Here is a 16,449-nt window from a genome sequence, read left to right on the forward strand (position 1 = left end):
GGTATTATTTACGTGTTTTTCTTTAGCGCGTATATATTAATTGAAACTTTGTATGCTTTCTCGAACTTTGCTATGGCTTTTATTTCAGCTGGATATTTAACCACGAAAAGTCATGTTCATCTTCCAAAAAGTAGTAATTTAACCACTGTCGATGCTGATCAGTTACATGTTTAGATAATAGACCGTTTGAAGCAGTGCATATCGTCATTTTTAACGTTGATCACAGCTTTCTTTTCTCTAATTTCTTTAGGGAGGTCGATGGATGTTGAACCCCGCAAGGGGAATATTTGTTATGCGGACGCACATGCCGTTTATATTCAGCAGAGACAACCCGCTTCCTTTAGTTAGAAATTCTGTCCCTACATTTCTTACTTTATCGAAGGCCTTGTCAATATCGGGTTTGTTGTTCACTAGTATCAATTCTGTTTTAGAGTTGTGTCTTGTTTTGTGTTTTTCGTTACCATCCGCCATTTTTCTACGTCTTTCGTGTGTAATGAATTTTATGGTAAACAGGAAAACGGAAAACAACAGCCCAAAACGTTTTATGAAGCAGGTTTTAGGGCAGTGATTGGGATGATGGTATCAATCAAAGCAGAAATAATGTTGAAAATTTAGTATTCTTATCTTTTCAAGTAACTTACTGAGCATTTTTTTCATAGTAATATGCAAGCTATTCATGGGCTTTTTCAGATCTCTTAACTTTGCACCTTACTAATACAGTTTTTCTAACTATTTTGTTAAACAAGTTATATCTGCATTTTTGATTCCACTAACATTAGTGAATCAATTTTTGCAATTATTATCTGTATGAACCTCCTAAAATTTTGAATCATCACAGTTAATAGATTTCTTGTTAATAAACAAGAAATCGATAGACAAAGAGCGGTTTATTTTGTGCCAATTTTATCCAGTGTAGTACATGTAATCAGGTAAAATACCACTTTAATAGTTATTAATTATTTCCCTCCTAACAAATTTGTTTTTTGCAAAGTAAGGTCTACTGTTAGAACTTTTAGTTTCCCTTCACATTCACTATTGATAGCTTTGATTATGTTGCTTTAATATTATATGACTTGTTCAAGATATTTGTTGTAATTTGGTATTAAAACATTATTCTTGCTTAATGTAGGTAATTATATCTCTCTAACAGCAGCAAGTGGTTTGTGTAAATAAAGTATTCTGTACTCCAACAACAGTTAAATATAGGGTTCCAAATGTCAATACTGGGTCTCTTTCTATTAACAATGATTATGAATGGCTTCTCATTCTGTATCATTTCATTCAGTTTTTATGTAGATAATGCAATCTTGGTTTCTGTTTGTTGAAATCTAGAGGAGCTGAAAAAATTCAGCTTGATAGATTTGAATCTCTCAAGAAATGGTTTGCTGCCAACAGTATTTTGGTTAATAGGAATAATATGTTGGTTTAACAATAATTTAATAAGGAAAATTTTGTCCACTTCTCTTAAGTCAGATTCTTGTTTTTTATTCAACTTTTTTCTGGAAGTTCATATAAGTTATTCGTGTTAGATTGCCTAAAGTATTTTATATAATGTATATGCTGAATACTTGCCTCTTGGTTGACACTATTTTGGCATAACCTATTTTTAAATTATTAACAACCTGTATCACGCAAATTTCATTTTCATCCAGTCTATGAGATAAATTACTGAGGTCAGTGTTAACACATTCAGGAATGTATTTCTGTGTCAAAGGCAGTTAGTGTGATACTATATAAGATACAAAGTAAACCTGGTTTTTACAAAGTAAACTGGTTGTTAAAGCTCGAGTAATGGAAGTAATGAATACTTATAATAAATTTTCTAAATGAAAATTTACTTTCATTTTTATTTCCAGACCAAAGAATTAGTTTTGTTCTGGCTTTCGTGTGAGAAAGCCAGAAATTTGATATTTTATTTATTCTTACTTATTTTTACACAGACACACATTGTTTTTGTTTTGCTTCATGTGCATTGTTTCTTGTGTACTGTTAGTAATTTATACAGCTGGTCAGGGCTCGCTTTGGTCGTCCAAGTGTCTACCTGGGGGCTCTGCCCCTTGGACCCATGACGTGTTCGGTTCCTCATGTTTGTGACAAAATATAGTATTTTACAGAAATATTTTAAGAAAAGAAATATTAGTGTGTAGGAAATATTTTTCTGAACATTTGGTGTTTTTATATTTAAAATAAGCTTAAGGAGCGAGTAGATATTATAAATTAATAGAGTAGGTATTATTAATTTAATAGAAATATAATGTTTAACGCTAGCCATATTAATAACAGGGAATTGAATTGGAAATGCAGACTTCTTCGTTTATTCTTGTGTGTGTTAGCTCACTGATCTCTACATAACTGGATAGGGGGGATCCTTATAGCATAAAATACAATTAGGTGTTTAATATTGAAGTACACGCCAGTGCCGTAAAATGAGATACTGCGAGCTAAATAAAACCATTGTGTGCTTTCACGACTATAATCGTGATGATAGGGATGTTTATTTTACTCAATTTTTTCCCTACTCTTATCTCTGCACATGTGCAGTTTTAATTTATTTAGTTCTACCACTCATTTAGTGATGCTAATTTATGCTTCAAATTTTACCAATTTGATCATTGATCCCCTATCCAGTTATATAGAGATCAGTGTGTTAGCTGCTGCTACTGGCACAGCACAGACCATGTGTGATTGCGCCAACAACTCTCTCCTTCAAAATAAAGAACCTTTTTTTTTTAATGGTAAATATTAACTAATAATAACTTTCTTTTATTAATAAAATAAATAAATAATAATAAGGAAATAAAAATAATCTACGCTTAGAAATTAAATTAAATAATTTGTGAATTAATTGACAAAGAACTGTTTCTAGTGGAAGAAAGTTGGTTGAGAGAGAGTCATTATGCGCAGCCTCCCGGCTCACCACCATTGGTCCACTCTGCACCAATAGCAGCAAAAATACAAACAAACAAACCCATGCACATCCATTTTTATAAAATGATGATGATAAAAATGCCTCATAGTTGTATAAATCATACAAACAATTTTTTGTGTGTGAGGTGAATTAACTTTTAAATCTCAGAGAAGATGCATTACTCCTTCAGTTAAAAAAATCATACAAACTATTTTGGGTGTAAAACACAATATCAGGAGAAGTCCAAGGCCTCTCAAATCTACTGTAATTGTAATGAAACTTTCTGAGCATCACTGGAACGACGAAATATGCCTTTTGCTGTACTGATGGTATGGAGAGTTTAACAATCATGTGACAAACTGTTATTTGTGAAAGTCTGTCACATATTTCAGTCTTCTGACAGCCACAACATCTATTCCACAGAGTAACAAAAATAATTACCTGTTCCAGTTCTGCCAGAATCATGAAGTTTAAAAAAAATGCTGATGAAAAAGGCTACGGTGCTTTAGAAAGTAATGAAGAGAATCAAGATTTCCAAGGCAAGAGCACTGAACCTCACAAAATTACTCAAACAGAACTTAATGATCAAGTGTATGCAGTCAATTTACTGGCTTCAAGGTTAAAAGTGACTAAAAGTCACTAAAGTAAGTGGCTTGAAGTACGGTCTAAAGTGACTTTAAAAGTTAATTTTTTTTTGGATTTACTAGGATACCATCACAATTACAGATTCCTTGTAGACAAGTTTGAAAGCCATCCTCCTTTACAATGAAAATGAGATACTATCAATTCCTCTTGCTTATGCAGCACAAATGAAGGAGATCTGACAATATGAAATTTTATTTTTATTAATGATGATACAGCATGAAAAATAAGTATTCTTGACGCATACCTAGAGACCTAAAGGCAATAGTCATTTTATTAGGACAGCAGCCGGATTAAACAAAGCATTGTTGTTTCTTATGCAAGTGGGATAGTAGAGCCAGAAAAAAGTACTACATTAAAAAAGACTGGCCAAAGGCAGATGCACTCCAAGCTGTGGAGAAGAATGTTATTTGTTAAGCTCTTGTGAATCTGAAGAATGTACATCTTCCACCATTACACATAAAACTTGTTTTGATAAAAAAAAAGCTTTGTTCCAAAAATGGATCGTAATGGCCAAGATTTCTCATACCTTAAGAGCAAGTTTCCCAGGATAAGCGAGGCAAAAAACAAAGAATATTTGTTGGACCAAGAAATTTAAGCTAACAAAGGAATCAGACTTTAAAGAGTTTGAATAAATCTGAGGAAGTAGTATGGATATTATTTAAAATAATATTAAATCATTCCTAGACAAAAAGAAGCCTGGGAACTATGTATGAGGCACAGTTCAAAAGTAAGGACTGATCAGTAACAAAATGAGAACAGTTGAAAAAATTAAAAATTTACTAATGGTTTCAAATATTTATATATAACGTCATAACACATAATCCCTTAAAAAAAATAGAATTTTCTTTAAACCCATTAAAGTTCCTTAAACCCAAAATAACAGTTGCTACATTATATAAATATGATTAAAGAATGGGAGTTTGCTTAGAGGAGTGTGCATTTTCAACAATTAGAAAATGTTGTACCACACAAAACAATCTGTTTAAAATTAAATCAAATAAACTCAAAACATATATTTTTACTATTTATTGATTTATTTAGTTCATTTTGGGTGGTGATACATTCAGAATTGTGTGTGCAGAGAAACAAGAATCTGTCAAAGTGCAAATTATTTTTTAATTAAATAAATTTTTATAAATTATGCTATAAACATTACTATGGTAATTAATGTTAACAATAAATTATACACTTAAAATAATAAAAGACTGGAATTAAATACAATATTTACATTGAATATAACATAAATTTTGCGTCCAGTTAATATTTAACATATTTTATAATGTCTAATCGAGAAGGTGGTAAGAAAAAACCATTGAAAGCACCTAAAAAAGAACCAAAAGAGGTTGATAGTGATGAAAAAATTTCAAAAGAAAAATCAAAAGAACAGAAAAAAGCATTAGAAGTTGCTAAAACCAAAGCATCAAAAAAAGGACCTATGGGTGGTGGTGGAATAAAAAAATCTGGGAAAAAGGCAAATTAAGTAAATATGATCTATTATATTCATATAATGTGATGAAAAATGTATTTAATTTATAAGTATATTATTGTTCTAAATTAAGAATCATCCGTATAAATATGTCATTGCAAAGCAACATATATAAGATTACATAGCAATGCATATAACTTATTACAATTATTTTTTAGATACTTAAAAGTGTTAGAATTGTAATATGATTTTTGTAACAAATATGACAGTCATAAATAAGGATAAATTTACTCAGCATGAGTAATTAAAAGGTCATAAAAATGCAAATAATCAGAATTTTTCATATTATTAAATGTAATTTTGTGATTAAAGTGTTTATTTAATAAAGTAATTAAATTTTAAAACATGTAATACATTTTTTATCTTTTAGTAAATTAATGCAAGTTAAATTAATTTTTTTCTAAAAGTGAAATAAAATTTTAAAACAGCTAATGTTATATTACCTATTTTATTAATAGTGAAAATAAATATTACTTAAAAATATGAAGTAAATATGATGGATATAACAGATAAATTAATATTTGTTATTGTACAGCTGCATGAGTCATGACTTTTTTTGGCACTCAACAAATATTATTAATTAAAAAAAAAAAATACCTTTTTATATTGTTACATGCCCACAATACCCACAATACGTTGTTATATTACCCACAATACTTATTACATGATAAAATAAATAATCGTGATCACACATAACAGTAAATAAAATACAATATAAATTTTATTTGAATGGTTTGATTTATTTGCAATACCAATAAATGTGTTCCATAATTAATGTAAAGCATAATGACAAATTGTTTCTAGAACACTGCAGTAATCTTTCATTTTGTTGAAAAAAAGTAAAACAAAATAAACATACCTAAAATGATCTTTCAACAAAAAAAAATGACATTAATTACAGACACAAAGCATTGAACCCATCAACTGATTAACTCATCATAAGCATGTATTAATTTTATATTTGGTATGAAAATCTTTTGGAACTGAACTGTTATAACTGAATATAATAAACAATTTGTTTTTTTTAGTATTGTTCTAGACAACATTTGAACTGTTGTAATATACTGAAGTAGTATAAAATACTGAACTGTTTTTCCAAAGCAAATTATGAATTAGTATAATCTAAGATCATAAATTTCAGTTTATTGAAAAACAATATGTTTTGACATATGTAACTAGGACAAGGATACTTGTCTAGAAATGAGTAACTACATATACCATAAATTGAACATGTATGTTTGGCTATGTACTTTAATAAACAGTAATACATTATTTGTATGTTAAGTAATACGATATGTATATAGTGAGAAGCACAACAGTTGTAGACAATCTGTCAACCATAAATCATTCAATAAAATGACAGGAACCATTCACAGGCATTCTCATTCTCTTCGCCCAATAATTTACATCATTACTCTAAGAAAAAAACTATTTCTGGTGCCAATTGTACCTCAGATGGTTTAGAAATAATATTCTGGATAAAAATTCATTGTTAATAGTAGACAATTTGTAGATTGATATACTAATTACTGAAATCTGACTTGAAAATTCAAATTATAGGGTGTTTCCAAATAGTAACAATAATATATTGAGGATAATGTACTATAACAAGAGAATCATTGATCCTGTGTACAATTCCTCACAGTCCAAATTATTTAACATAAGTTAAAGAGAAAAATTATAAATTATCTATTCTCTTAAATTTTTGAACTGACATCAGATTCTACTTAAGCAAATAAATACATGTAGCCGCCAGCTATATACACAATATTGGCTAATCCCTTTTGTGCTTATCATAAATATTCTTAAGTACTTAAAGCTTTTACATGCTTCCAAACCATTCTTTCAATTATGATGTTTTCACAAACATACTTTAAGAAATGATAGTGAATGTCTGTAATTTTTTCTTGCAAACAAAAAATTTGTTTTACTGCATTTCATAGACTGATGGTCACTCACCACCTAAAAATATTAAATTCACAATGTAAATGTAATGACAAATTATTACATGTTTACATATACCAGAGAGAGAGAAAAAGAGACCAGTGACATCAGTAATTTGTTAAAAAATTACGGAAATCAATGAAAATAAGGAACAAAAATGGTACTTCCACACATAATGAACTTTTTTACATACACGCCTCAAAATTCATAAATTATTTAAAGAAAATTTTTCTTATATAAAATATGAATAAACAACCAAAGTTTCACACAAATATATTTTTTAAAATCCTATTAAACATGGTGGAAGCTTCAGCCTCATGAAGTAATTTTGGTAAGTTTTCATTGTTATAGAATTAAATCATAATCACAGTACATAAAACAAACACTAATTGGTAAATAAAAAACTGCTAATCATTTTGAAATCACATCAACATCAGATTCTTTTTAATTAGTCATCAAAATTAAATTGTCACTGTTAGTGTATTACCAATGTTTTCAAAACTCAAATTTCTTATTAACTTTTAATTTTATGGGAAAATGTCATTTTCAAAATAGGCAGTCTATTTAATTCAATTTTGCATTATTAAAATATACTCTTGATATAGAAGATAAAAATCTGGTTCAGAAGGTAATATCCACCTTATAAATAAATTCTGTAACTTTGTGATTTAGTTGAACCCTCACATGGAAAATATTCTCTCACTTCATATTTATGTTTGACAAATTGTGGCTGAACTGTTCAACCAAATATGCTAAGTTAATGCATTTATTTATGATACATACATTAAAGGTAATATGATTAAAATATTTGCAGTTATCAAAATGTACAAAAAATTAGTAATTTTCATAAAAGCTTTAAGAAACAAGTGAAAAATACTGGGCTGCAAATTAAAACCACATACTAGCTGAATCATGCAAGAAAACAAGAAAATTAAAAATTCTTTATCTAAGTCTACATCCAAAAAAATAACTGTATAATTAGTTTTTGAAAACAAGTTATCATAAAGCAGGTATGTAACATTTCAGTTATATGAAAGTAATATTTGTAATCTGTATTCTCACAGATACACAAAGCAGGTCTCCCCAATGTTTTCTAAAATATTAGAAAAAAAAATTGCCAACATAGGAAAGGTAAAATACAAAGTAAACTACAAGTGGTTAAATTTGTTATTTTTGTGCTTTGACATGTAATGGCTACCAAATTATCAGATTGAACAATAATTGGTGGCAACAAATGTGCAGCATTTATTCAATTAACAAATTTCCCAGCAACATATTCATGTGCCTGGAAATAAGGCGATAATCATTCATGTTGCTGGTGGCTCAAAATAAAAAGATGTTGCTTTGTAACCATGTGTACCATCTCAAATATGAACTATCAATCAATTTGGATGTGTTGATAAACAGTTATATGAAACAATATTTTCCCAAGCCTTATTTTATACATGCTTTAAGATTAATTTAATACTTCTTTTTGTTTATAAAAAAAATTATGTTTTAAATTTGCACTGAAAAAAAAACAAGTATAAATTTTTATTAATCAGTGTATGAATATAAATTCAAAATAAAATAGCATTGATGCACAAAATATTGCCAAAACCATGCAGGTTTCACAAATTTTAAATTTTCAGTTTCTGTGGTAGCTTAGAATTAAAAGTAATTTTTTTTTGTAATTAATTTTTTTTGTAAAAAGTAATTTCTTCTTGGCAATTGAATATTTATTCAATTGCCAAGAAGAAATTGCTATGTCTTTTTATAATTTTTGAAGCAACTAGTTTAAAGAATTCCTAGAAATCTGATTTATTCATTGTAAGAAACTTACAAACTGAACTTCCATTATTAAGCAATAATTTTTTCATTAAATTACTCCTGTAAACTTCATTATTAATTAAAAACATTTTTCCTCCACACATTCTCGTTTATTTTAAGCCTGAATAACAATGTAAGCAACAGAGAACTTTGTTAGTTACGGAACTTTGTATAGACAAAGTTGCATAACAAGAGATAGAAATATTACTCTTGGTACAAGTATGAAACATCTAAGTCACTGAATGTCTGAATACAACTAACCACAGTTTCATCAAGTAATATCTAAACTGCTGGATACATGTTACTGGCAATTATCATCAGATCTATACAAAGCTTAACCTACCCAACCAATTTGTTTTTATTTTTTAGGAACATAATTAAAACATAACCATAATTACAATTTGTTTTTAGTAGATAATACACAAATATATAACAGAAAGAATGTCCCTTTACACCAAACTAAATCATTCACATTTATTTTTTATTTGTAAGATTTTCATCAATGCATACATAGATAATATAATACATCCAAATTAACAGCATCAAAACTTGCAATCCCCTTTGGGGGTTGGTGTCTCCACAGCCCTACCCTATGCAGCTTTTCTTCCTATTACACCCCAAGCTGCTGAACTCTTTACACTACACACCTTCTTTACTTCTCTTCCTTTTTAGCCTCCAGGAATTACTGTTCAGGTATTACTTCAGAGGATTAATGAGGATGAGTGTAAATGAAATGTAATCTTGTACAGTCTCAGTTCGACCATTCCTGAGATGTGTAGTTAACTGAAATCCAGCCACCAAAGTACACCAGTATCCACGATCTAGAATTTAAATCTATACAAAAGTAACTGCCTTTACTAGGACTTGAACACTGGAACTCTCGACTTCCAAATCAGCTGATTCGGGAAGATGCGTTCACCACTAGACCAACCCAGTGGGTTACACTATACACTTAACACCACACAAATTCACAACACATACTCTTATACAACATTATTTCTTCTCACACTTACACTCTGTACCCGACAGGGAGTCTTACTGTTTAAGACTGTGGGGGGTGCGTCCCCACAGCCCTAGCCTATACAGCTTTTCTTCCCACTACATGCTGAGCTGCTAAACATTTTACATCACACACATAAACCACATCCCAAATATTACACAACTTACAACACAAACCCTTACACACTAACACAACATCTTACACTGTTTTTTCTCACACTTACACTCTGTGTTGTTGCGATGTATTACAAAATGCAACTATAACCCAAGGTGGAAACTATTATGCTGATGGGTGGATGGTTCTACATAGTGAGTCTCAAACAATGTTCTCTGGGCACCAAGATGAAGCCCTAGGTCCAGTACAAGTGCACTCTGCCGGAGTGGTCCAGCAGAAATGACTGATCAACATTATCAGCTGAAGATGTGTTGAGTTACCATGAAACAAGTAATTTACCAGATTGCTAAGTTATCTAATGTAAGTTTTCTTACAGTAAGGAAGAAAGTAAATCCGTCTCTAAGGTTTCTCCCTTTTTAATAAACAAATGTGTAGTAACAGCTTGTGGGTCATCCAAATAAATTAAAAAGCTTAGGAGTAGTGCCCTGTTGATTGAGGTGAATGATGATGCACAGAGGCACAAACTCGTAGCTCTTAGGTACACAGGAAAAGACAAAGTAATATGGAGCCACATAATAGACTAAATTCCAACAAGGGAGTAATTTTTTGCCGTGACTTATCTGGCATAGAATTATCAGAGATCTCAGAGGAGCTATCATCACAGTCGGTTACTTCAGTACAGAAGATCATGAGGAAGGAGAATGGTGTTGATGTGCCAACACCTCACTTATCCTAACCTTTTCTGCTCCAACTGTTCCTGAGAGAATAAGAAACGGCCACCCCTCTGTCTGTGTGACCATACATACCTAACCTGACACTGCTTTCATTGTCAGGATTTTGGTCACAACAAAATTAGTTACACCCAAGAGCAAATTTGTATGCACTGTAGATGTACAGACATGATAGTGCATGCACAGATGCTGAAAAGTGTATTAACTGTAAGATTTCACATTCAGCAAGATCTTGAAATGCCCTGTTTATATGGAGGAATAGGCTATATTACGGATTTTTATTGAACAAAAAGTGTCCTTTCCTGTGGATCACAGACTTTGTCGGGAATATGAAAAATCCCTCAATATGAAAAAACCTGTAATGCTCGGTGTGTTTTGTCCAGGCTCTCTTTAACAATGTACAAAATAATAATGGGCGCACATCATACAAAGAATTAACCAAATTGGTCCAGGCTTTATCAGACCAGGTAAAATCACTCAACTCTGCTACTGCAGCATTCAGTACTGGCAAGAAAGATAGTTTTGGTGGAAAGAATAACAATGATGTACCGAAAACCACCTCAATTGGTACACCACTAAATAGAATTCCTGCTGCACCAATAATGCAGCAAACTACAAAGATACCAATGAAGAGATCTGCAAAAAAATCATTGCTCGGTATGATATCTCTGGCCTACCAGGCTTCCAAGTCCCCACCACCATCTCCAGGCCTCTTCAAGAATATGGAAGCCCATGATCTGCCAGAAGCAAAGCACTTTCTAAAAATTATTAATAGCAAAAAGGAAACCCAATAGTATTTGATAAATAATCTGCACGCAGTTTTGTATACAACAGAAAAAGAGTATTTATGAATACAAATGTTATTCACTGGAATGTTTGCAGAATCTGGTCTCGCCAAGAGAATATTGAAATCCTTATAAAGGAAAAAAATCCTTTAATACTGTGTTTTCAGGAGACTCACCTCTGTCCCCAGGATTATGTGTCCTTTTGTGTATAAGTCTGCAAAAGATGTGATTATCAAACTGAGTACAGAGGATGTGAAGGTATGGCTGTCTTTCTGAAGGAAATCAAAACAGCCACCTGTATTCCATTAGCGACAAACATTCCTGCAGTCTCAGTGAAGATATTGGTGGCATTCAAAATAAATATCTGTAACTTATACCTTCTTCCAAATTCTGATATCAATGAGAATGATCTGTCCAGTCTGTTTTCCCAGATTCCTTTACCCTGCCTAATAATTGGCGATTTCTATACCCATCACTATTCATGGGACTCATCATCATGTTCTTTCTGAGGCACTATATGTGATCAACTGAAGCAAAAGTTAAATCTCTGCTTACTGAGCAAAAGTTCATATATGTTTATGCCATCCTCATCAGGTACATTTAAGTGCAATGATGTATCCTTGTGTTCAGCAACCTTACTCTCACATCTTACCTAGCGTGTTTCCAAAAACTTCTGTGCAAGTGATCATAGATCTATTGTTATCTCAGTCAGTAAAAGTGATTTACTTCAAGAATCAGCTACACAGATGAGTGGTTTATTAAGCAGACTGAATCGAATACAAAGATTCCTTTGGCCAATATGACAATAGTAGTAGTGCAATCCACCAACTTTCCAAGTTTACACACCTAATTCTTGATAACGTAAATGAACTCATCCCTTTAACACCAGGAAAGCCAAGGTGGCCTGCTGTACCTTGGTGGGATGAAGACTGCAGGTGTGCACTAAGAGATCATTGCAGGGCTTTGCATAATTTCAATTGAAGGCCTACAACTGAATTGTTCTGCATCTTTCACATGAGGGCTGTTTGTTGTCATCAAGTGTTTCAGTGTGCTAAACGGAAATCATGGCTGAATTTATTTCACAGACAACACCATCATCTGCTGTATTGAGAAAAGTTCAGGCCATATATGGATCTCTGCAGCCGATTGGGCTGGAAAACGAAAAGCAATCTTGTCATCATGCCAATTGTGTGAAAAACATGTTTAGGTCAGTTTCACTCACATCATCATACTGCTCTGAGTTTATGAGGTATAAGTTGCAGATATAAAAAAACCCATTTGTGACTGGAGACTTACGAAATGAATTAAACATACCTTTCTCTTTTAATAAGCTAAGGTATGTCTTGAATAATTTGTGAGACACTTCCCCCAGAAATTATATCATGTTTCAGTATGTTGTCACACCTTCTGGATACTGCATTACAACATCTTTTATCCATCTACAATAAAATATAGTCTGATCAGGTTTTTCCAGATTCTTGGTCAGAAGCGTTGGTGATTCTCGTACTGAAACCTGGTAAAGATAAATCATGCCCCCTCAAGTTATCATCCATCCTATCTCCTTAACCGGTACTCTGTACAAGTTGGTAGAATGAATGGTAAACAGTCATCTAGTATGGTAACTTGAAAAAAAATCCCTAATTGCCCTTCAACAATGTGGTTTCCATCTAAGTTTAGAGCCAACATGTAGTTGCTCTTGAATCTGTCATTCAAAACACCTTCCTACTTCACCGTGCCTTGTTACTGTATATTTTGACATGCGAAAGGCATATGACACAGCTTGGAGGAGAGGAACCTAAACTATATGATGAATGGTATATACAAGGAAATCTTGCATTTACCAAGAATTTCCTCAGTAGTCTCTCCAATTTGAGTTAAGTTGAAATGATATCTGAAAATTTTACAATAGAAAATGTACCACAGGGAAGTGTCCTAAGTGTTACTTTGTTTGCCATAACCAAGTACAGTACAACAAACTGCATGCGAAAACTGGTTATATGTTCTTTATTTGTAGATGATTTTTTTTTTTATTTACGTAGCATGTAGAACGTTAGCTACAGGTGAAAGGCTGCTTCAAAACACAATAACCTGCTTAGAATCGTAGTGTTAATATACTGGATTCATGTTTTCCCGATAAAAACCAAATGCTTTTTTTTTCCGTTTGAAGGAACATGTTTGCGTGGTGAAACAGTTGAGGCATGCACGCAGGTTGGAGTTTTATTTGCGTGGTGAACCAGTTGAGACATGCACGCAGGTTGGAGTTTTATTTGCGTGGTGAACCAGTTGAGGCATGCACACAGGTTGGATTTTTAGGAATATTGTTTGACCAATGACTAACATGGGTAACACATTTAAATGAGCTGAAGGTAAAATGTTTAAAATTGCTAGACTTTTTTTTTCTGGGCAAAAAACACTTCGTTATCATCGCCCGGACATGACAACACATTTGTTGCAATAAACAAACAGATATCACATTTTACTTCTTAATCAAAACAATAAAACTTCCAACTGCTACATGGCAACTAGTATGAAGAGCCGATACTCACTACAGTAAATAAAATATCCAAACATAAATGGATGGCCTAAAGAAAAAACAACACCTGGTCCAAAATTTCCTTATCATTGCCTAGGATTTGTCTAATGTTTCAGGACAATCTATATTTAGCATGCCAGACAGGCTGAGAGTTCTATCTAATACTCATTGGGGTGCTGATAGAATATACATATATATATATTTTTTTTTTAAAAAAGCTTTTATTTAACTAATATTAATATTAACATTAATAAAAAAGGAAACAAATTAGAAAAACCCTCTAAAAAGTAAAAAATAAGAATTTAATCAAATTGAGAATTTTAAACAAAAAAATACATCTTAACAAATATAAGAATGCACTAAAATATAAAAAATAAATATAAAAGTAAAAAATAAATATATAAATAACCAATAAATAAATGTAATAATTATTAAATTTTTAAATTAAAAGTAATGAAAAAATTTAGTTAAATAAAAGCGTGGCACAGTTTTTATAACAATGTTTTCAAATAAGTATTTATAGACATATGCTGTATTTTAAAATATATTTTTTGTTTAATGAGGTTGTTTAGTATATGTAAGTTTTAATTCTTTGATGGTTCAAATTTGCACCGAGATGACCTTTAAGGGTTAATAAGATTAAAAATAAAAATTAAATTTACAAATCTTGCACAAAGTCACTACATTTTGACGGTAATCTGAAAAATTATTAATTATCATCATTATTATAATTGTAATCGTAATTATGAATTCATTAAATAAAAATTCATAATTAATTAAAATGAAACTTGTAGCGGAAAGTACGTTCAATTTGGCTTAGATTACAAGCAGAATTCGAAGATGAACTTCAACTGTGTGAGAACACGTACAAAGAAAGCGAGTGGGTGGATTTTCCCAGATTGTTACTTGTAGAGCTAGTCAGTCTCAACTGGAGAGGTTCCAGCAGACCTTTCCGCCTTCTTGTGTCATTATTGAAAATGAAAATGAAGATTAATTGTTGTAAAAATAAATGTTGTGTTGTTTTAAATAAATTATAAAAACTGCGCCACGCTTTTATTTAACTAAATATTTTCATTACTTTTAATTTTAAAATTTAATAATTATTACATTTATTTATTGGTTATTTATTAAATATTTAATAATTTATTTTTTATTTTTCAGTGTATTTTTATATTAGTTAATATATTATATTTTTTTGTTTAAAATTCTCAATTTGATTTAATTCTTATTTTTTACTTTTTAGAGGTTTTCCTAATTTGTTTCCTTTTTTTTATTAATATTAATATTAGTTAAATAAAGCTTATTTAAAAAATAATTTTTTATATGTAATCAAATATATTTTTGTATTTTTTTTCTTGACTTACAAAGTTTTGAAATAAACTTGCAGTTAACAGTTATAATGGATAATTATTAATAATATATTGTTATAATAATTTGCTTTTGTGTTTTTTATTGAAAACTTCTTAATATTCTAAGTAATTGGACATTATTCAAAATATTTATTGTTTTTTTTTATTGTGGACGATCTCAGAAATTACTTTTTATATAAAAAATGGGAAAAAATATTACATTCATAGGGCAGTACATAACATCAACATGTTCATTACTTTCAAGATCGGTTGTCATGTTACTGCTGACACCACCTGCTTGTGGGGACCAGTTGATCTCAAGTTGACTTAATTTATTTTGGCAATAAGCATACCAATTGCATCCTAACTAATAATGTGGCATTGTTAATTCAAGTATGAAGTGTGTACATTATCTATTAATTTAAAAAAAAAAAAATTAGTAACATTCCAGGGCCTTTGTGTGCAAAAAGGCACTGTGTGTCAAGAAAAGGTTCTGTTCAGATTCCAATAGATGATTGTTAAAACTGTGAAGATAGTGTTCTGAATTTGAATTTTGTTCATTTGATTTATCAGATGGTAATTCAGATGTTAAGATGCATGTCAGTTCAAATTAACAGACATGGTAGAAAGAACCGTAGAAGGTATTTCCAATATTTCTCATATTATTCTGTTCCCAGAATATGGTGAAAATAGTAAATTTGAAAACAGTGACATTAGTCTTAGTTCTACGGAAATTTCAACATGTTTACTCTACAGGATATATAAATTGAAAGCTGTTGTTCTTTCAAACAATCTAATCAAAGATTATACATATTTTCAACAAAACTATTCTTTTTCTTATGTAACTAATTCATGGATAAATCTTAAGGAATAAAATAAATTTCTAATAATCAATAAATAATGGTAATTTACTTATTTTTTTTAATTAGTATTAATATTGTTTTGAAATAAATTGAATATTATGTAAGGTAAAAAAGTGTGCGACTGGCGAGTCTAATTGGAATCTCCAATCAAAATTCAATCAGCATGCCAATAGGACCGATCGATCAATCATAAGTGTCTATGTTTCTGAGGGTAAAAATAGCTCGCAACAGTATAGTAACCATTATTTATTGATTTTAAGTTCTAATATTGCCTTGGTATGT

At 30.8% G+C, this 16,449-nt stretch overlaps 1 protein-coding gene across 1 annotated transcript; it reads left to right on the forward strand.

Annotated features, from left to right (window-relative positions):
• Positions 1–4,752: 4,752 nt before the first annotated feature.
• Positions 4,753–5,033, forward strand: LOC142328396 (translation machinery-associated protein 7 homolog). Its single transcript, XM_075372102.1, has one exon. It carries the CDS (start codon positions 4,833–4,835, stop codon positions 5,031–5,033), a length of 201 nt encoding a protein of 66 aa, XP_075228217.1. The 5' UTR covers positions 4,753–4,832.
• Positions 5,034–16,449: the final 11,416 nt, after the last annotated feature.

Source organism: Lycorma delicatula, chromosome 7 (genome assembly GCF_047948215.1).
Source record: "Lycorma delicatula isolate Av1 chromosome 7, ASM4794821v1, whole genome shotgun sequence".
Taxonomy (NCBI): domain Eukaryota; kingdom Metazoa; phylum Arthropoda; class Insecta; order Hemiptera; family Fulgoridae; genus Lycorma; species Lycorma delicatula.